The sequence below is a fragment of the Dipodomys ordii genome, unplaced genomic scaffold (genome assembly GCF_000151885.1).
Source record: "Dipodomys ordii isolate 6190 unplaced genomic scaffold, Dord_2.0 Scaffold120, whole genome shotgun sequence".
Taxonomy (NCBI): Eukaryota; Metazoa; Chordata; class Mammalia; order Rodentia; family Heteromyidae; genus Dipodomys; species Dipodomys ordii.
The window spans coordinates 2,819,507-2,842,495 of record NW_012267336.1 but is presented as its reverse complement, the minus strand read 5'-3'; the positions used below and the strand labels follow the sequence as shown (position 1 = coordinate 2,842,495).

The 22,989-nt window shown below is 43.6% G+C and overlaps 1 protein-coding gene across 1 annotated transcript in view; it reads right to left on the bottom strand.

Moving 5' to 3' along the window:
- Nucleotides 1-22,989, bottom strand: part of Slc26a8 (solute carrier family 26 (anion exchanger), member 8) — a 57,670-nt gene that overhangs the window by 26,732 nt on the left and 7,949 nt on the right. The window contains exons 3-8 of the mRNA XM_013029607.1: nt 15,400-15,539; nt 13,938-14,054; nt 12,495-12,676; nt 7,555-7,719; nt 4,382-4,531; nt 2,818-2,900 (exon numbers count right to left, since the gene is read on the bottom strand). Of these exons, the coding sequence (XP_012885061.1) occupies nt 2,818-2,900; nt 4,382-4,531; nt 7,555-7,719; nt 12,495-12,676; nt 13,938-14,054; nt 15,400-15,539 (837 nt within the window). The remainder of the gene's footprint in view (nt 1-2,817; nt 2,901-4,381; nt 4,532-7,554; nt 7,720-12,494; nt 12,677-13,937; nt 14,055-15,399; nt 15,540-22,989) is intronic.

Genomic DNA, 22,989 nt, shown 5'->3' with positions numbered 1-22,989 from the left:
GAGTACATTTCTTTTTGGACAATGTCACCCCTTCACCTATTTTCTCCCAGGTTTTCTTTCTCACCCCACTCCCCAAGTTCTACAGTTCATTTTCTTTTTTTGCTGGTCATGGGGTCTGAACTCTGGGTCTGGACATTCCCTCAGCTCTTCAGCTCAAGGCTAGTGCTCTACCACTGGAGCCACAGCGCCACTTCCGGCTTTTTCTGTTTTTGTGGTGCTGAGGAATCGAACCCAGGGCCTCATGCTTGCAAGGCATGCACTCTACCGCTGAGCTACCTTCCCAGCCCTCTACAGTTCATTTGCAACATAGCTGATATTTTCAACATAGCTGATTTCCTTTCTTTCTTCCTTCCTTCCTTTCTTCTTTCCTTCCTTCCTTCTTTTCTTCTTTCCTTCCTTCCTTCCTTCTTTCCTTCCTTTCTTGCTCTTGGTGGTAGGGCTTGAACTCAGGGCCTGGGTGCTATCCCTGAGCTCATTTTGTTCAAGGCTAGTTTTCTACTACTTTGAATCACAACCCACAGCTCCACTTTGGGTTTCCGGTGGTTAATTGGAGATAAGAGTCTCATGGCCCAGGCCCAGAGTTCAGGCCCCACGACCAGACCCCCCCCAAAAAAGAGTTTCATTTTCTTAAGGGGCTGGGAAGGTGGCTCAGTGGTAGAGCGCTTGCCTTGCATGCATGAAGCCCTGGGTTAGATTCCTCAGCACCACATAAGCAAAAAGAAAAAAGCCAGAAGTGGCGTTGTGGCTCAAGGGGTAGAGCGCTAGCCTTGAGCTGAAGAGCTGAGGGACAGTGCCCAGGCCCAGAGTTCAGGCCCCACGACCGGACCCCCCAAAAAAAAAGAGTCTCATGGACTTTCTTGCACAGGCTGGCTTGAACTGCTATCTCAGCCTCCTGAGTAGCTAGGATTACAGGTGTGAGCCACCACTTCAGAAGTGATAGTATGCACCTGTTAGGAGTATAATAACAGTTTGTATATATATATATATGTGACATAAACAGATCTTATGTTAATAACTCTTAATATTGATATTCTATGTACTTTCTCCTTTATTGGCTGGAATACTTCTGTAACACAAAATGTGTTTTTGCACCTCACAATGTGCAATTCTTACAGGAAAAGCATGATAAATACCTGCTGTAGTCATCATCATCATCATAGTGATTATTGTTATTATTATTTTGCCAGTCTTGGGGTTTGAACTCTGGGCCTGGGCACTGTCCCCGAGCTTCTTTTCCTCAAGACTATCACTCTACCACTTGAGCCACAGTGCCACTTCTGGCCTTTTCTGTTTATGTGGTACTGAGGAATCGAACCCAGGACTACATGCATGCTAGGCAAGCACTCTACCACTAAGCCATATTCCCAGCCTACCTGTTGTAATCATTTTTGAAGAATGAGTTGGTTCCCTAGCATTTTCTAATGATGAAAAAAGAGTGTTAGAATCTTCATATATTCATAAATCTAAACATACTTGATGTATTAGGTCAGCAAGAGCCTCAAAGGGATCTCCTGATTGAATGCAATTCTATTAAATTCTATTGGCCTGCTTTGCAGAAATGGAGACACAATCCTAAAATTCATGTAGAATGGCAAGGGACCGTAAAAGCCAAACCAATCAAAAAGGACGAAGTAGGAAGTCTCATAACTCCTGACTTCAAAACTTACCTCAGATCTACAGTAACCAAGGCTTGCTGTGGTGAAGACAGGCATAGATCAATGGGATAGGATTGCAAGCTCAGAAATAAACCCAAAGTGGCTTGCTTTTTTTTTAAAAAAACATCATCATCAACAACAACAACAACAAAACATTCAACCTGGAAAGAATGGTCTCTTCATCAAATGGTGTTGGGAATGCTAGCTCTTCACATGCAGAAGAATGAAGCTGGACCCCTGCAGAGATAGCAACTCAGAAAGGATCAAACACCTTCATTTAAAAGTGCAAGCCAGAAGCCTCAGATGAAAGCCTAGAGATAAATCTTCCATGGCCTTAGATAAGGCACAAGTTTCTTTGGGTACTGGGGCTTGAATTTACGGCCCCACTTTTTTTGCTTGGCTTTTCCTCAAAGCTGACATTCTATCACCTGAACCACACTTCCACTTCTGACTTTTTGCTGGTTGATCAGAGGTAAGCGTCTCCTGGGATTTGTCTGCCTGGTCTGGCCAGTTCATACCTATAATCCAGGCTACTCAAGAGGCAGAGACTGGCAGGACTGTGGTTGGAGGACCGCCTGGGCAAAAAGTTAGTGAGACACCATCTCAGCAAAAATATGCCAAGGGCTGGCTATGTGGCTTACTGGTATAGTGCTAGCCTTGAGCAAAAGAAGCTCAGGGACAGTGCCCAGGCCCTGAATTCAATTCCCAGGACTGGCTAAATAAATAAATAAATAAGGGGCTGGGAAGGTGGCTCAGTAGTAGAGTGCTTGCCTCCTATGCATGAAGCCCTGGGTTCCATTCCTCAGCACCACATAAGCAGAAAAAGCTGGAAGTGGTACTGTGGCTCAAGTGGTAGAGCGCTAGTCTTGGCCTGAGGAGCTGAGGGACAGTGCCCAGGCCAGGAGTTTAGGCCCCACGACTGACAAAATAAAATAAGGGGAGCAGGGTGGGGAGGAGTCAGAAAGGTGAGGGAAGGGACAGTAGGGGAAAAACAAAGGAGAGGGTAACAATGCTCAATAGGAAATGTACTCATTACCTTACTCATATAACTGTAACCCGTCTGTACAGTATCTTTACAATAAAAGAAAAATAAAAGGATTTGACTCCATACAGGTTATATGGTGAGAGGCTAAGAGAAGGTAACAGAGAAGAGATTACTGACCTGAAAGGGATCATCTCTATGAGGGACTTGCTGTTTTCTGTGGCCATGGTTATCTTGTTTGAAACTACAGTGAAGCCAAGAATCTATAGGCAATTAAACAAACATCGAATTATAATTATTTTTTGGGGGGGTCCAGTTATGGGGCCTGAACTCTGGGCCTGGGTGCTGTCCCTCAGCTCTTCAGCTCAAGGCTAGCACTCTACCACGTGAGCCACAGTGCCACTTCTGGCTTTTTTCTTTTTGCTTATGTGGTGCTGAGGAATTGAACCCAGGGCCTCATGCATGCAAAGCAAGCACTCAACCACTGAGCCACCTTCCCAGCTTCTTCAGTCAATCTTATACCCTCTTATCACTAAACTTTTTCATGCGTATGGTAGTCTGTAGGCTTGAATTCAAAGTATGGGTGTTGTCCCTGACCTTTTTGCTCAAAGCTAGACTCTACCACTTGGGGTATACCTCTGACTTTTCACTGGGTAATTGGAGATAAAAGTCTCACAGACTTTCATATCTGGGCTGAGTTCACACCTCAATCCGTAGATTTCAGCCTCCTAAGTAGCTAGAATTACAGTTGTGAGTCACTAGCATCCAACAAAACTTATTTTTTGGTCGTTCATGGTTCTTGGACTCTGGGCCTGGGTGCTGTCCTTGAGCTCTTTATCTCAAAGCTAACATTCTACCACTGGAGCCCAAACACCACTTCTGGTTTTCTGGTGGTTCATTGGAGATAAGAGTCTCATGGACATTCCTGTGTGCGCTGGCTTTGAACTGCCATCCTCAGATCTCAGCCTCCTGAGTAGCTAGGATTACAGGCTTGAGCCACTGGTGCCTGGCAAACTTTTTTTTTTTAAAGCAAACCATGGGCTGGGAAGGTGGCTCAGTGGTAGAGTGCTCACCTAGCATGCAGAGGCCCTGGGTTCCATTCCTCAGCACTATATAAACAGAAAAAGCAGGAAGTGGTACTGTGGTTCAAGTGATAGAGCACTAGCCTTAGGTGAAGAGCTGAGGGACAGTGCTCAGGCCCAGAGTTCAGGCCCCACAACCAAAAAAAAAAAATCATAGCATACATTTAGGTGTAAGTATATATTCAGGCTTGACCCAATTCAATGTATGTTTTAAAATTTTTCTTAGTTTTTTGTTGTTGTTGGTGGTGGTCCCTCAGCTCTTCAGCTCAAGGCGAGCGTTCTACCACTTGAGCCGCAGCACCACTTCTGGCTTTTTCTGCTTATGTGGTGCTGAGGAATCAAACCCAGGGCCTCATGCATGCAAGGCAAGCACTCTACTACTAAGCTACCTTCCCAACCCATTTTCTTAGTTTTTACAGGGGAGAGCAAGGAAAGAAGTGACATTATCTAAAAAGAAATGTATTCATTACCTGACTTATGTAACTGTAACCCATCTGTACATTACTTATAATAACAATAAAAAATAAAATTTCAAAAAATTCTTAGTCTTTACAATCTTCTATTTATCTTTGACCTCTTAGGGTTATTTGCTTTTGTTGTCTTTTTAAAGTAGTAACTTAAAATGATCTGAGCCATGAAATCAGGGCATTAGAAATACCTACCAAAAATAATTCCATGGGAAACTCGATGGGGTACCGGTTGAAAGAAATTCTGATACACTTATTGATTCTCAGAGCAACAACAGCAGTTAGGAAAAGCAGGATGCTGGTAGAATTTGCTTTGGGGAGACCTATACAGTAGTTAATTATGTTCTGAAAGAAAAAAAAATACAGAGACTTAGAAGGGACACAATAATAGCTTAAATCTAGATATATTCATTTAAAAGAAGTTATAAATGTGTGGAAATGTAGCAGTTAAATCTCCTTCTGTATAACTAGTATAAGCTAATTAAAAAAAAAAAAAAAAGTCAGCCAGGCACCAGTGGCACAGGCCTGTAATCCTAGCTACTCAGGCTGAGATCTGAGGATCCTGGTTCAAAGCCAGCCCGGGCAAGAAAGTCTGTTGAGAATCATCTCCAATAAACCACCAGAAAACCAGAAGTGGTGCTGTGGCTCAAGTAGTAGAGCACTAGCTTTGAGCTGAAGAGCTGAGTAACAGCTCACAGGCCCAGAATTCAAGCCCCATGACTGACAAGAAAAAAAAAGTCTTGAGCCAGCAGGTATCAGTGGCTCATACCTGTGATCCTAGCTACTTAGGAAGCTGAGGGTTTATTATTATTATTATTATTTTGTCAGTTAGGGGCTTGAACTCAGGGCCTGGGCACTGTCTTTTAGCTCTTCAGCTTAAGGTGAGTGCTCTACCACTTGAGTCACAGCGCCACTTCTGCTTTTCTGAGTGGTTTATTGGAGATAAGAGTCTCAGGAGCTTTCCTGCCTGGGCTGGTTTTGAACCTTGATACTCAGATCTCAGCTTCCTGAGTAAGTAGGATTACAAGCTGAGCCACCAGCACCCAGCTGAGCGTTTTTTGTTGTTGCTGTTGTTTTTGCCAGTCCTAGGGCTTGAACTCAGGGCCTGAGCACAGTCCCTAAGATTCTTTTGCTCAAGGCTAGTGTAAGGTCCGCTCCTGGATGGCGAGCAGACTCCACCCTCCTCACAGCAAAGTCTCCACCCAGTACCTGCGTTACCTAGGCAACTGGCACACCTGGAAGAGGTCACATCTGCATCTGCTGAGGTCACATCTGAATTTGATGTGGCCACACCTTTCTACGCCCATACCCTAGATAAGGGCTAGCCCAGGCCCAGCCGCCCTCTTCTGGCTCTCTCTTTCCAGCTCTCTCTCTCTTTCTCAGCTCTTTCCCAGCTCTCTTTCCCAACTCTTTCCCAGCTCTCTCTCTTTCCTAGCTCTGTCTTTCCTAGTTCTCTCTCTCTCTCCCAGCTCTCTCTCTTTCCCAGCTTTTTCCCAGGTCTTTCTCAGGCCTTTCCCTGGTCCCAGCAGGTCTCCTGAATAAACCTACCCCTTACCTGAATACCACGTGCGTGATGTGGTTCTTACTCAGCTACCTCTTTTTAAAAACCTAACAGCTAGTACTCTACCACTTGAGCCACAGCACCATTTCCAGCTTTTTCTGTATATGTGGTACTGAAGAATCAAACCCAGAGCTTCATGCATGCTAGGCAAGCACTCTACCACTAAGCCACATTCTCAGGCCAGGAGATTGAAAGTTGAGGATCACAGTTTGAAGCCAGCCCAGGCAGAAAAGCCCTAAGACTTTAATCTCCAATTAAGTATCACAAAGCTGGAATTGAAGATGTGACTCAAGTGGTAGAGTGCCAGCCCCTTGAACAAAAAAGCTAAGGGACAGCGCTCAGACCTTGAGTTCAAGCCCCAGCGCTGGTGTGTGTGTGTGTGCGCGTGCATGCACATACACGTGTGTGCACATACATGTGTGCACACACAAACACACACGAGAATACAAAGAATATAAAATACTAATTAACTCCTCAAAGCAAAAATGAAGGAGAAGCTCACTAAAGAACTTATAGGGCCTAGGCAAATTAATTGTAAGTAGGCTAATATATACAATCCCTAGGTCCTGTCTGTTACACAGAAATGTATTTTCTTCTTATTGGACATTACTCTTTTAATATTTCTTTCCAGCTTTAAAAAATACACATTATATGGCTGGGATATAGCTCAGTGGCAAAGTGCTTGCCTAGCAAGTACAACATTGTGGGTTTGATCCCCAGTACCAAAAAAGAAAAGACAGAAAAAAAAAAAATCAAAGCCAAGCACTTTGGCGCCTCACTATTTAGGAGGCTGAGATCTGAGGATTGCAGTTCAAAGCCAGCCCAGGCAATCTGTGAGACTCTTATCTCCAATTAACCACCAGAAAACCAGAAGCGGTGCTGTGGTTCAAAGTAGTAGAGAGCTAGCTTTGAGCTGAAGAGCTCAGGGATAGTGCCCAGGACCTGAGTTCAAGCCCCAGGACTGACCAAAAAAATCAGTTAAAAACAAACAAACAAAGATACACATTAGTACAGTGCTAACATGTATAGAGATGGAAGAAAGAAATCTCCCTTCCTTATGTAACTGATATACACCAATTAAAAAAAAATACTTGTCAAATCCCCAATGCCATGCCTGCCTTTGCAGTTCTAGAAATATCATTCAAAACCTTGGCATTCCACAACTGTCAAGTGACTTTTTTTGTTTGTTTCACTAATCTGGAAATAATTAAGACTTTGGGGTGAGGGGAATAGAACTGGGACTTGAACTCAGAGCATGAGCTCTCACTTGGCTTTTTCACATAAGGTAAATGCTCTACCATTTGAGTCACACTTTCACTTATGGCTTTATAGTGGTTAATTAGAGATAAGAGTCTCATAGACTTTTCTGCCTATGGTGGCTTCAAACCTTGATCTTCAGATCTCAGCCTCTTGAGTAGCTAGGATTACGTGAGGAAGCCATTGGGGCCTGGCTTGGGAGTATTGTATATCCTTTACATATTTTAGGATACATATCTGCTGTGAGGCATGTGATGGGGAGAATGAAGACACATATACAGAAACTCCCAGGTCAAATCTGAATGTAAATCATATTGGCTTAAAAGGCTAGGCTGAAATGATTTTGGCAACTGAGAACACAGTCAAACAGGTTTCTGCCGTTCACTAGACCCTAAATCTACAAGGGATGCAGTTATTTCTAGGTCCTTCTTTACAGAAATGCCTTAGAGCTGCACCTCTAGGAGAGCAGCAATCTCTCCACTTGGGTCTGTTTCTCTTTGGAGGCCAGGGGAGAGCCACTGTTCCTCTAGGGAAAGGTTAAGTTACTCACATAGAAGAAGGCGAGGGGACCAGCGTGGAAACTAATCATAATCCCGAGGACGCAGGTGAGCTGGGACAGCATGATGTGCAGGGCCACAGCAGCCAGGTACGCACTGATGGTGGCTTCTGGAAGGTACGTAGCCATGAAGCCCATGCCCAGCAAGCCCATACACAGCTGTAGGGGTTCAGGTGGAAAGGAAAACCCGAGAGGCAGAATGTCATCACACCAGCAATGGCACTGAGGCAGGATAGGTGGAGAAAGTGACAAGGAAACTAAAAATAATGTTGAAAGAGCCAGTCTGGGGCTGGGAATGTGGCTTAGGGGTAGAATGCTTGCCTAGTATGCATGAATCCCTGGGTACCACATACACAATTCCTCAGTACCACATACACAAAGAATAAACAAAATAAATAAAATTATCTGAGCACTGGTGGCTCATCCCTATGATCCTAGCTAGTCAGGAGGCTGAGATCTGAGGATAGTAGTTTAAAGCTAGCCTGGGCAGAAAAGTCCTTGAGATGTTTATCTCCAATAAATCACCAGAAAACCAGAAGTGGCACTGTAACTCAAAGTTGTCGGGTGTTAGCCTTAAGTGAAAAAGCTCAGGCACAGTGCCCAGGCCCTGAGTTCAAGCCCCATGACAGACAAAGCTAAATAAATAAAATAATAAAAATGGGGGCTGGGAAGGTGGCTCAGTGGTAGAGCACTTGCCTTGCATGCATGAGGCCCTGGGTTCAATTCCCCAGGACCACATAAGCAGAAAAAAAGAAAGCCAGAAGTGGCGCTGTGGCTCAAGTGGTAGAACGCTAGCCTTGAGCTGAAGAGCTGAGGGACAGCACCCAGGACCAGAGTTCAGGCCCCACGACCGGACCAAAAAAATAAAATAAAATAAAAATAAATAAATAAAAATGGAAAAAAAAAAAGACCAGATTCAGCCAGGTACAAAAGATGCATACCTGTAATCCTAGCTACTCAGGAGGCTGTGATCAGAGGATCTCAGTTCAAAGGCAGCCCAGACAGTTAAGTCTGTGAGACTCTCATCTCCAATAAACCAACAAAAAGCCAGAAGTGGAGCTTAAGCTAAGGAACAGCAACTATGCCCTGAGTTCAAGCCCTATACCAGCAAACACACACACACACACACACACTCACACACACACAGAGTCAGACTTAGCAAATAAAATCAAAAAGGAAAAAACTGGAAAGAAAAAAAGGGGGGGGCATCAAGTTCTCTTCCCATCACCTACTGCTTTTGCAAATCAAATTCCAAGAATAGGAGACAGATGGGGACTCTGTACTTGCTTCCCCTTCATGAGGAAGCTATAAACCCTTTGCATGAGTAGAGACCGAAAATTGGAAGGCATGTCTGGCAAACAGAAGTTTTGAAATTCACCTATTGTCCCTGTGTTTGGGTAGCGCTAGATCGCATCTTCATGTTTGAGAATGGTAAGCTGGCTGTGCTGATGATTCACACCTGTAATTCTGTGCTCTCTCATTTAAGCCACATCTCTCCTCCTGGCCTGGCCTTTTTTTTTTTTTTTAATTTTGCTAGTTTACTAGACATTAGGATCTCATGGACTTTCCTGCCCAGGCTGGCTTCCAACCTCCATCCTCAGATCTCAGGATCCCAAGTAGCTAGGATTGTAGGCATTAGTCACTATTGCCCCGCCAAAATCCAAAATTTTTGAGCATCAACATGATAGCACAGGAAACGTCCACACCTGGCCTCATATGATGGATTCCAAGTACAGTAAAGGTTTGTTTTTTGTTTTGTTTTGTCAGTCCTGGGCATTGTTGCTGTGCTCTTCAGCTCAAGGTGAATGTTCTACCACTTGAGCTACAGTGCCACTTCTGGTTTTCTGGTGGTTTACTGGAGATAAGAGTCTCACAGACTTTCCTGCCTGGGCTGGCTTTGAACTATTACTCTCAGATCTCAGCCTCCTGAGTAGGTAGGATTACAGGCCTGAGTCACTGGTGCCTAGCTACGCTAAAGGTTTTACATAAAATATTTGTTATTATACAAACATAAATGAATTTTGTATTTAAACTTAGGTACTAATCCCAAAATAGCTGTGTATATGCAAATATTCTAAAATAAAAATAATAAATCTAGAATCTGAATCACTCCAGTCTCCATTATTTCAGATCAAGGATGCTCCACCTGTATTTTAAATACATATGTGCATACATATGATGTAAATATCTGTTACATAATATGTAATAAAATTAAATTTAATAAGCTAAGGGAGGTGGCTCATGCCTATAATCCTAGCTACTCAGGAGGCTGAGATCTGAGTATTGCAGTTCTAAGCCGGCCTAGGCAGGAAGTCTGCAAGACTCTCATCTCCAATAAACTATTCAGAAAAAGCTGGAAGTGGTGTTTTGGCTTACATGGTAGAGTGCTAGCCTTGAGCACAAAGAAGCTCAGGGATAGCACCCAAGCCCTGAGTTCAAACCCCAGGAGTGGACGACAAACAAACAACAATTAGATATACAATAAGTAGATATAATAATAAAATATCTGAAAAGATAGGGGAAGAAATTAAACAAGGGGGACAACTTTTTCCAAGTTATACACTTTTTCACTCTTTAAGAGATTTTTGCAATACACGTACCATTGTTTTCTTTTTTTTGGCCAGTCCTGGGACTTGAACTCAGGGCCTGGGCACTGTCCCTGAACTTCTTTTTGCTCAAGGCTAGCATTCTACAACTTGAGCAACAGTGTCAGTTTGGCTTTTTCTGTTCATGTGGTACTGAGGAATCGAGCCCAGGACTTCATGCATGCTAGGCACATTCTCAGCCCTAATACCATCTTTTATAATAAAAAAATACAGCTAGAAAATTGATGGAGAGAATCTCTTTTTCATAAGAGAAAAAGAGCATGGTAGCAGACAACTGTAGTCTCAGCATTTCACCCAGAGGCTGAAACAGAAGTCTGAACCTAACCTGGGCCACAAAATAAAACCCTGTCTCAAAACCAACCACCCCAAACCAACAAAACAAACAAAAACAAACAAAACAAAAAAACTGGCTGGCACAGGCCAATAAAGACTATTCAGAAGAGTAGTCTATTCAAAGGAGGAAATAAAGAGACAAAATGAAAGTCTTGCAGCATAATGCTATCACCACTTCACCCTGTCTTGCTCTAGAAGCTCTCAGAAAACAAACAGAACAACAAATCCTTTCATTTTAAAGGCCTTTTGTTTCTGAGCTTTGATTCAGCCTGTGGTGTGTGTGCCTTAATCTTATATTGCTCAATATGTTCATGTGTGCAATTGAGTCAGGCCCATCTGCCTCCTATTGTTTGGGTGGTTGGCTGGCAGCCATTTCTGTACTAATGTGCAAACCCCACTCTTTTACCATCTCTGCTGGCCTGTATCCAGCATCCCAAGATCCCACTAAGTCTCCCCCCTCAACCCCATCCTTTTTTCCCAGCCAGTCCTGGGGCTTGAACTCAGGGCCTGGGAACTGTCCTTGAACTTCTTTTGCTCAAGGCTAGCACTCTACCACTTGAGTCACAGCACTAATACCAGCCTTTTTTTTGGGGGGGGGTAGTCCAGTCGTGGGGCCTGAACTCTGGGCCTGGGTGCTGTCCCTCAGCTCTTCAGCTCAAGGCTAGCACTCTACCCACTTGAACCAAAGTGCCACTTCTGGCTTTTTCTGGTTATGTGGTGCTGAGGAATCAAACCCAGGGCCTCATGCATGCAAGACAAGCACTCTACCACTGAGATACTTCCCAGTCCCACTTCCAGCTTTTCTAGTTATGTCATACTGAGGAATCTCACCGAGGGCTTCATGCATGCTAGGCAAGCACTACTACCACTAAGCCACATTCCCAGCCTTAAGTCTTCCCTTCTAAGAGGTGAGGTGAAGAAGTATGATAACCACCCACCCTCCTTCAATCTTGCTGCTGCCACTCACTGGCTCTGCAGGTACAAGTTCACTAACTCTTTCAACCTCCTGAGGTTTCCTCTCTGACCTATGGATTACTTAAAAATCTGTTGTTGCTGAGTGCTGGTAGCTCATGCCTGTAATCTTAGCTACTTAAGAGGCTGAGATCTGATGGTTATGGTTCAAAGCCAGCCTGGGCAGAAATGTCCCTGAGACTCTTATCTCCAATTAACCCCCAGAAAACTGGAAGTGGCACTGTGGCTCAAAGTGGTAGAGTGCCAGCCTGAATTCATGCCCCACAACAACAACAACAAATTTGTTACTTAATATCCAAATATCTGGAGAGTTTCCTGTTAACATTTCATTCTAGTTCAATTCTGCTGTTGCTAGAGAGTATGCTCTCTCAACTTAAATTATTTTAAATTTACTTAACTCCAAATATAGCTTGTAGCTAGGATTCCAGACATGAGCCACCAGATGCCCAGCTAGAAGTGGGTGATTTTTTAAAATGTAATTTTATTGTTATTAGTAAGATGTACAGTGGGTTACCATTTCATAAGTCAGGTAATAAGCACATTTCTTTCTTTTCTTTTCTTTTCTTTTTGTCGGTCGTGGGGCTTGAACTCTGGGCCTGGGCACTGTCCCTCAGCTCTTCAGCTCAAGGTGAGCACTCTACCACTTGAGCCACAGTGCTACTTCCAGTTTTTGAGTGGTTTATTGGAGATAAGAGTCTCATGGACTTTTCCTGCCTGGGCTGGCTTTGATCTCAGCCTCCTAATAGCGAGGATTACAGGTGTGAGCCACTGGTGCCGGCTTAGTAAGTACATTTCTTTTTGGACAGTGTCACTCCTTCATTTTCTCCCAGGTGAAGCAGGTGAGTTGGGAGGAAGAAGAACTATCTCTGAAGAGGCAGTCTAGCCCCACATCCTACAAGTTAGCCTGGAAATAAACCATGCAAGTATCGATATATCACCGTGGATCACAGAAGCATTAAAAGGGGTCCAATGTTAGTCTCTTTATTTAGTTGTTTTCCAGGGGTTTAGAGACTCTTATCTTACCTGAATAATTCCAGTCAGAAAGGTGGTGGTTGCAACGACACTTAAGGAACTGTTATAGTTGATAATGTAGGAGGGAGCAGAAAAGTCATCCTTGATGAACGTTCCCATGATCAGGTGACCATTGTTGAATGGGCTCTCACTCAAGACATCCATTATCAGAGCACTCACAAGGAAAAAGGGACCTGGTTAGGCACAAAGTAAGGGTTCAGGTCTAGATAAGCTGATACTGACAAGAGCAAGGTGTAATCTGATTTTGTATCCACTTTGGTCTGAAGGACTTTCTTATTGAAATGTGGCTGATGAGAAGTAAGAAGGCTGGGAAGGTGGCTCAGTGGTAGAGCGCTTGCCTTACATGCATGAGGCCCTGAGTTCAATTCCTAGGCACCACAGAAGCAAAAAAGAAAAAAGCCGGAAGTGACGCTGTGGCTCAAGTAGTAGAGCACTAGCCTTGAGCTGAAGAGCTGAGGGACAGCGCCCAGGCCCAGAGTTCAGGCCCCATGACCGGACCTCCCCCCCCAAAAAAAAGAGACGAAAGAGCAGGGGAAGCCAGGTGCTAGTTGTTCAAACCTGTAATCCTAGCTACTCATAAGACTGAGATCTGAGAATCAAGGCTCAAAGCCAGCCTGGGCAGGAAAGTCTGAGACTCTTATCTCCACTGAACCAGCAAAAAGCCAGAAGTAAAACTATAGATCAAGTGGTAGAGTGCCAGCCTTAAGCAAAAATGCTCAGGGACAGCGCCTACCCCGAGTTAAAGCCTCAGTACCTGTGCATGTACGTGCATGTTCTCTCTCTCTGTCTCTGACTATCTCTGTCTCTGTCTGTCTCTGTCTCTGTCTGTCTGTCTGTCTCTCTCTCTCTCTCACACACACACACACAGAGAGAGAGAGAGAGAGAGAGAATAGGGAAGAGAGTCCTACAGCCATGAGCCCAATATCATGACCAAACTCACAGAACTTAGACGCTGCTGGTCCAGGTGCTTACTTCTTTGTCATTATGGGCATATGGGGTGGGATTCAAAGAGAAATTGATGGGAAATGGATATCAGGCTCAGCCACTGTGCCTACACTAAGAGGAAGTTAAAAGCAAAGTGAAAGGACTATAAAACAAAGCCACAGCAACAAGAGGGGAAAAAAGAATACTCAATGCTTCTTGGATATTTACTATGTATAAGATGACACTGTTTGTCTCTCCTTTCTGCTCATTGGCTGCCAGGAGATGAACACCCTCCTTCCTCTCTAGTCTCTCACCAGGTTCTTTCTGACTATAGGCCTAGAAACAATGGAACCAAGTGACCATGGATTGAATCCTCTGAAACCATGTGCCAAAATAAAATTTTTCCTCCGTTAACTTGACCTTCTTGAGTACTTTGTTGACCTTAGCTATCAGTAAATGATCAAGGTAGACATTTCATTGACTTCCTGTGGCTTCAGTAACTGAACTCACCAATGGACATTTGATGACATGATCCAAAAATTACATAAATTACCGAAGAACAGAAAGCTGAATAAGTGACATTGAGAGAAGGAATCAGTTGCCTTGTCAGCAAGCTAAGTGTCAGGCCTGAAAAGCAAGACAGTCTAAGTAAGAAAAGGTAGCTTGGCATGTAAAAGTCACTTTAACTAAGAACTAAATCTTAGAATAAAAAAGATCTGTGTAGCTAAGTGTGGTAATTGTATCCTTGGACAAATAGTCCTTAATTAATACCATTTATCATGTCCTTTACTTCCTAGTGGTACAGCATCAGCTTTGAGTGAAAAAGCTAAGCAAGGCCTAGAGGCCCTGAATTCAAGCCCCAGTACCAACACACACACACACACACACACACACACTCACATACACACACACACTCACACACACACACACTCACACTCACACACACACACACACACAAAGGAGGAAGAGAAGGAGAGGGAGGAGGAGGATAAATAAGAGGAAGAGAAAAAAGAAAAGAAAAAAGAAACAAAAGGGAAAATGGGGAACTGTAAGAAGCAATAAAACCCTTTCAACCCATTCTATTCTCTGTGGACAAATTTAGTCTTAGTTTAACTTTCTACCCGTTTCCCAGGAGACCTGGAAACAACAGAATGTTAGCTGTATATGCAAGCAGAATTGCTATGGTAAAATCTAGTCCAATTAGAACCCTCCATCTGGACAGAAAGGATTGTGAATGAAGGGTGAATATCTCTTATTAACTTATCTTGTCCATGGAAGCCATACTTAAGGCTGTTGGTTCCTGTTTCAAAATAAGGTTCCTGAAGCCCCAATAGCTCCGAGTCCTATCTACATGGCTTTATATTATATCGGAAGGGTCATCTGTTGGATAGACACTGGACTGTCATGTTTCCTAAACCTCACCTTTCTGAGTAAAACAAATACTACCTGAGATCTATTATAGTCAACAAATCTGAGAGGACTAATATGACCAAAAAACACCAACAATGGACACTGTACATTTTCTGCAGTGTTCAGGAATCTAAACTGAAGGAATCTGGGTACTGGTAGCTCACATCTGCAATCCTAACTATCCAGGAGGCTTTGGCTGAGGATCTAGGTTCAAAGCCAGCTCATGCAGGAAAGTCCATGAGAGTCTCCAATGAACTAGCAAAAAGCCAAAAGTGGAGATGTGGATGTGGTTCAATTGGTAGAGAGTAAGTGAAAAAGTCAAACAAGAATGTGAGTACTGCATGTGTACACACACACACACACACACACACACAAATAATCATAAACTGAACTAAGTCTTTTGAACCATCCTGGAGGGATGGTAATTGAAGGAACAAATGAGAATGGTGTGGATTCTGCTCACATTCTCTTCTGCTCGTCTAGCATGAGAAATTGTTTACTCTGTATGTGGATAAAGTCTGACAGGTTGTTTTGGGGGGAAATGGCTTCATGTTTTCCTTACCTTGGGGAACTTGCACGAGGCCAACGCTTAGACCAGCAACTAGGTCTCCAAGAAGCCAGTCTTTGAATCGATACAAACACATCCATTCCAGGAAGGGAAAGAGTGTAAGCATGCATCTTAGGAACTTGTGCCATGAGCAGCTTCAAGAAAGAAAAAACAGAGGCTAGATTAGGTTCCCTAAAGAGAATGTCCATTAGTCAAACAAAGGCACAATAGTCATCCTTCTTCCCACAGAGCAAAAATTCACATCAGTCCTATTCACATTTTGACATATTGAACCAACTAATTTTTTTGTGCTGGTACTGGGGCTTGAACTCAGGACATTGTGCTCTCACTTGACTTTTTTTGCTTAAGGCTGCTGCCCAACCACTTGCACTACAGCTCCACTTCCAGTTTTTTTGCTGGTTAATTGAAGGTAAGGGTCTTACAGTTTCCTGCTTGGGCTAATGTCCAACCATGATTCACAAATCTCAGCATTCTGAGTAGCTAGGATTATAGGTGGGAGCTACCAATGCCCAGCTAGACTAGATAATACTTGGTTGTGGATCTTCCCCACACATTGTAGACATTAGCAGCAGCCTGTGTACCCAGTAGTCTCTCTTCCCCCTAGTTGTGACAACCACAAATATCTCCAGACACAAACAAGTACCTTGTAGAGGATAAAATCACCAGTGTTATATATCTTACAAGACCTAAGACTCCTATGTCTACCATGTACTGCTTCTGTAATTGTGTGTGTGTGTGTGCGCGCGCGCACGTCAGTCCTGGGGCTTAAACTCAGTGTCTGGGCACTGTCTTTGTTATTTGTTCAAGACTAGCGCTCTACCACTTGAGCCACAACTCCACCTCCTGCTTTGAAGATAAAAGTCCACTAGTGGCTATTTGGAGATAAGAGTCTCATGGGTCTTCCTGCCTGGGTTGGCTTTGAACACTCAGCTTCCTGAGTAGCTAGGATTATAGGCATGAGCCACCAATGCTTGTCCTGCTTCTGTGTTTTTATTGTATGCTGAGGAAGAAACAAATCTACCAATTTTAGTAGAAAATGAAATGTTGTTTGCTTAGGATAAGTACAGTTTCTTGAGATTCAATACTGAAGGGTGATAAAGGTAATGGACACATTCACATATAGAAAGATTTTACCAGGCATTCACTCAGTGTGTCTTTGACCTGTGTAATATGTGGACATGTATAGAAAATATAGACTATGGAATCTCAGGCTTAAGGAATTAACCATGTTAAGAAAGGCATACACAGGTGTGTTTACACACGCGTGTATGTGCTGGTACTAGGGTATGATCTCAGGCCTTGTGCTCCTACTTGGCTTTTACACTCAAGGCTAGCACTGTACCACTTGTACCATAACTCTACTTACAGTTTTGTGCTGGTTAATTGGAGATAAGAGTTTCTTGGATTTGTCTGCACAAACTGGCTTTCAACCTCTATCCTCAGAATCCAATCTGCTGAGTAACTAGAGTTATAGATGAGCCACCAACACCCATCTACAAACTTTTATTTATTTATTTTTTGTCATGGGTCTTCAAGTCTGGGCCTAGACACGGTTCCTCAGCTCTTTAGCTCTACCACTTGAGCCACAGCACCACTTCCAGTTTTCTGGTGTTTTATTAGAGATAAGTGTCTCACGGATGTTTCTGCCTGGTCTGGCTTTGAACCGTGATCCTCAGATTTCAGCCTCCTGAGTAGTCAGGAATATAGGCATGAGCCACTGGTGCCCAGAGCATTTTTTGTTGTTGTTGGTCATGGGACTTAAACTCAGTTCCAGAGTGCTGTCCCTGAGTTCTTCAGTTCAAGGCAAACACTCTACCACTTGAACCACACACCACTTCTGGTTTTCTTGTAGTTTATTGGAGATAAGAGTCTCAAGGACTTTTCTGCCTGGGCTGGCTTTGAACTGTGATCCTCAGACCTCAGCCTCCTGAGTAACTAGGATTATAGGCATGCGCCACTGGCACTGTGTGGAAATCACAACTGGCCACATACATTTTTTTTTTTTGGTCAGTCATGGGGCCTGAACTCTGGGCCTGAACGCTATCCCTCAGTTCTTCAGCTCAAGGCTAGCGCACTACCACTTGAGCCACAGAACCATTTCTGGCTTTTTCTGCTTATCTGGTGCTGAGGAATCGAACCCAGGGCCTCATGCATGCAAGGCAAGCACACTACCACTGAGCCACTTTCCCAGTCCACATACATGTTTGTTTGTTTGTTTTGGTCTGGTCGTGGGGCCTGAACTCTGGGCCTGGGCGCTGTCCCTCAGCTCTTCAGCTCAAGGCTAGCACTCTACCACTTGAGCCACAGTGCCACTTCCGGCTTTTTTCTTTTTGCTTATGTGGTGCTGAGGAATCGAACCCAGGGCCTCATGCATGCAAGGCAAGCGCTCTACCACTGAGCCACCTTCCCAGCCCATGTTTGTTTTTTTTTTTAAAGCCTTTAACTTGGTGTATCTCAGTCTGGTCCAAGTTTGTTCCTGGGGGACACCTGGCAGTGTTTGGAGGTAGTTTTCATATTTATGACTAATATCTATTAGATAAAGGCTAGAATACTTCTAAATATTCTGCGGCCATCTCTACACAAGAAAGAACTTTCTTGTCCAAGGGCTGGGAAGGTGGCTCAGTGGTAGAGCGCTTGCCTTGCATGCCTGAGGCCCTGGGTTCAATTTCTCAGCACCACATAAGCAAAAAGAAAAAAGCCACAAGTGGCAGTGTGGCTCAAGTGGTAGAGCGCTAGCCTTGAGCTGAAGAGCTGAGGGACAGTGCTCAGACCCAGAGTTCAAGCCCCAGGACTGACACCCCCCCCAAAAAAAGTGCAACATTAAATAAAACAAAAACAAAATGTTAGTGCTGCTGAGATCATATTAAATCTTCTTTAACTTTTTAGATATAAAAAATAGACCCCCTACAAATGAAGCAATCAACAGAACCAATTTTCATTTGGTCTTTTGTTTTGACAATGCTTTGTTTTGTACTCAGGGCCTGTGCTTGCTAATTTGGAACCCTACCATGTGAACCACACAGCCAATTTTGTTTTCTGTTGGTTAATTAGAGATGGAATTTTGTGGACTTTTCTGCTTGGGCTGGCTTTGAACCAGCATCCTCTAAGTCTCAGCTTCCTGAGTGGCTAGGATTTCAGGCATGAGCTTCCAGTGCTCTGGTCTGCTTGATTTTAAATTACTTTATATCTATCTATCTACACACACACATACACACACACACACACATATAAATTGTTTTTGTCGGTTGTGGGGCCTGAACTTTGAACTCTGGGCCTGGGCACTGTCCCTCAGCTCTTCAATTCAAGGCTAGCACTCTACAAGTTTTGGTTTTCTGGTGGTTAATTGGGGATAAGAGTCGCATGGATTTTGTTGCCGGGGCTGGCTTTGAACCTGCAATCCTCAGCTCTCAGCTCCTGAATAGCTAGGATGACAGGCGTGAGCCACTGGTGCTTGGCTTGCTATTTATGTTTTGGCCTGGCTGGCAAGCAAAGAATATGAAGATGTGTTTTCAGTTGTGTGATGAATTACATACTTGGGATTTGACTACCCAACAAAGATAACTTTAGTGTGTGCAGTGACAATGTATGTGCTCCAAAAAGAAGTCATTTCATACAAAGCTGACTCTTGCAGCTTGAAGATACATAGGGCCAAATAAGTCTAAATGATTTTTCCAAGGTCACAGTAGTTGGTGTGAGTTAGAGCTGCAGCGAGAAGCCAGGACTTCTGATTCCTGCTTCAGTGTTCTACTCTCTCTACCACCCCCACACTTCCTACTGACAGCTGTGAAATTCTGCAAGGCCATTGGTTTGGAAGCAATAGCACATTGCTATTCTTACAGGAGTCACTTTGGCTTAAACAGGTGCATGAAGAGGCGTAATTGGAGAACAGTCTTTATGCACCTGCCTTAAGCCTTAAGCAGTGGGACAATTGGTTCCTCTGCCTGCCTGGTCCACACTCCCCTCCTTGCCATGTGCCACTTGGCTGGAGACCTGATGACCTGTAGAGTTACTGAAGCTCTTTGGCATGGTGAGAAACAAATTGAATATGGAATGATGAGCTTTTAAGACTGAAAGAAATCAAGGAGGAAGTTAAAGCAAGAAATTTGAAACTTACCAGTGGGTGGTAGGGGACAGGATAAGCATTTGTTAGCTTATTCTGTGTGTGTGTGTGTGTGTGTGTGTGAGAGAGAGAGAGAGAGAGAGAGACAGAGAGACAGAGAGACAGAGAGAGAGAGTATGAGTACTGAGGCTTGAACTTGGGGTCTGGGCTCTGTCCTTGAGCTCTTTTGCTAAAGGCTGGTACTTCAGCAGTGGAACCAGAGCTTTACTTCAGCTTTTGGTTGGTTAATTGGAGATAAAGGTGTCATGGGCCTTCCTTCCCTGGACTGGCTTGGAACCGTGATCCTCAGATTTCAGCCTTCTGAGTAGCTAGAATTACAGTCACGAGCACTTGGCAGGGAGAAGCATTTAGATTGGAATTTGGTGAAGGCATCTGAAGAATGAAGAATGTAAGAGGTGATGGGAAAGCACAAACGGCCTTTTGCTAAGAAAGGGAGGATTTGTAGTTACTAAGTCAGAGAAAGAAATAAGGAAAGAGATAAGAAAGTTTTCCTGTAGAAAGGAAGAGATGGAGTTAAATTTTTACTGGAAAAGAAAAACCCAAAGCCTGCTAATCTAGTGTTTCCTCCTTTCTCCAATACTTTACATTCATTTGTTAAGTCTTCAGTCACTTTCTGAAGTTGGTACTATTATCATGCCCCTTTTATAGATGAGAAACTTAAGGCTCCACAACTGTAAGCAGAAGGATGAGTTTCAGAACTCAGCAGCCCTGGATCAGACTCATGTTCTTCATATCTGTGCCGTGCAGCCTTTGTGGTTAAACCAAAGGAGGGACCACAATAGCCATGGAAGCCCACAGGAGGCCAAATGAGTCAGATCTAAGTGTCCAGAGGGTCAGGCTGGGGCAGGTGGAGGCAGGTTAGGCTGCAGTGTCTTGTGTAACAGTTGCAGAGATAAAACCGAAGTAGAGAAATATCCTCTTAGATGTGTACTTCCTTTCTCTGCAGAGGAAATCAGAGAAGTAACACAGAAATGGATGTAGCTGTGAGTGGTAGGATATAAACAAAAAAGGGTGCCCCTAAAGGGGAACTATCTGAACAGGGTTGCACAGTATCTTTTCCCACTGCCATCCACATTACTGCCAATTATGTGTGACAATCCAGAAGGAGAATGAATCCAGAATGTGAGTGAGGACAACCTGAGAATTAGCATGGTGGCCACGACAAAGGTCATCAAGTCCTTAATCTGAAGGTTATGGACTACTCAAGTGACCTGTAGATCAAATTGGAGGTGTATTTAAACTCAGATAGGAAAGCACATCTGTATTTTCACTAACCTGTAAGTAAGCTCTACAATTGTCTTCAATTGGGAACACGGACAAACCACAGCAAAATCATCAGAACTTGACCACATCACCAATGGAAATCACAACTCTTTTTGTTTTTTGTCAGTCGAGGGGCTTAAACTCAGGGCCTGGGCACTGATCCTAAGCTTTTTCACTCAAGATTAGTACACTACCACTTTGAGCCACAGTGCCACTTCTGGTTTTCTGGTGGTTTATTGGAGATGATAGTCTCATGGGGGAGATGATAGTCTCATGGGCTTTCCTGCCCAGGCTGGCTTTAAATTCTGATCCTCAGGTCTCAGCCTCCTGAGTAGCTAAGATTATAGGCATGAGCTACTGGCACCCGGTGGAAATCACAACTTTTATCACAATACAATTGCTACAGATAAAGTTACATTCATAGCTACCTTGAAATTATGCTTGTTATTAGCCCCACACTGTTAACATAACTTGAAGATTTTTCATATTTTGATAACTATATGCACCTGTTTGCTTTCCTATGCGGCCTATCTGAAATATTAAAAAATATTAGTCCTGTCAAGACCCTTTGCTAAAGTCTCTTTAACAAATTGTAGGCTGAACTTGGTGGTTCATGCCTGTAATTCTAGCTACTCATGACTAGGAGGATGAGATCTGAGAGGATCATGGTTCAAAGCCAGCCTGGGCAGGAAAGTCTGTGAAATACTTATCTTCAATTATCCACCAAAATGCTGGAAATGTAGCTGTGGCTCAAGTGGTAGAGAACAAGCCTTGAGCACAAAAAAGCTCAGGGACAATGCCCAAGCCCTGAGTTCAAGCCCCAGGACTAGCACGCGCGCGCGCGCGCACACACACACACACACACACACACACACACACACACACACCAGTAAATTGAAATATCCACATGCAAAAAAATGAAGTGGGACCATTATTTTATACCATATATAAAAATTAATTTGAAATGGATCAAAGACCTACATTTAAGAGCCAGAGTTATAAACCTTATTAGAAAACACAGAAGAAAAAATTATCTTTAACTTTATAATAGTTTCTTAAACATGACATCCAAAACTGGGTGCCTGTGGCTTACGCCTGTAATCCTAGCTACTCAGGAGGCTGAGGATCTGAGGATTGTACACACAGTTCAAAGCCACCTGGGAAATAAAGTCCATGAGACTCAAAATTCCAATTAATCACAGGAAAAGCTGGAAGTAGAGCTATGGCTCAAATGGTAGAGTGCTAGTCTTTTTTTTTTTTTTTTTTTTGGTCATGGGGCTTGAACTCAGGGCTTGAGTGCTATCCCTAGCTCTTAAGCTCAAGGCGAGCCCTCTACTGCTTGAGGCACAGCGCCACTTCCTAGACTGCTAGTCTTGAGCAAAAAAGAGCTCAAGGACCTAGGCCTAGAGTTTAAGCTCCAGAACCTGGGGAAAGCAAACAAAGCAAGGAAGAAAGAAAGAAAGAAAGAAAGAAAGAAAGAAAGAAAGAAAGAAAGAAAGAAAGAAAGAAAGAAAGAGGGAGGGAGGGAGGGAGGGAGGGAGGGAAGGAAGGAAGGAAGGAAGGAAGGAAGGAAGGAAGGAAAAAGAAATATGACACTCAAAGTCCAGGCATCAAAAGAAAGAAAGATGCTGGGTGCTGGTGGCTCATGCCTGTAATCCTAGCTACTCAAGGAGGCTGAGATCTGAGGATCATGGTTCAGGGCCAGCCCAGGCAGGAAAGGCCATGAGACTCTTACCTCCAATTAACCACCAGAAAACTGGAAGTGGCGCTGTAGCTCAAGTGGTAGAGCCCTTGCCTTGAGCTTAGGGACAGTGCCCAGGCCCAGAGTTCAAGCCCTATTACTGACAAAAGAAAGATGATTAGATGTCATCAAATTTAAAATCTTTGTGCATTAAAGGTAAATAGGAAGAGAGTGAAAAATCAAATTACATGATGGAAAAAAGGGGCTGGGAAGGTGGCTCAGCAATAGAGTTTATTGCCTCCCATGCATGAGGCCCTGGGATCGATTCCTTAGCACCACATAAAAAGAAAAGGCCAGAGTGGCACTATGGCTCAAGTGGTAGAGCACTAGCCTTGAGCTGAAGAGCTCAGGGACAGCGCCTAGGCCTAGAGTTCAAGCCTCCTCCTCCCACACACACAAAGAATGGAAGAAAATATATATATATATATATATATATATATATATATATATATATATATAT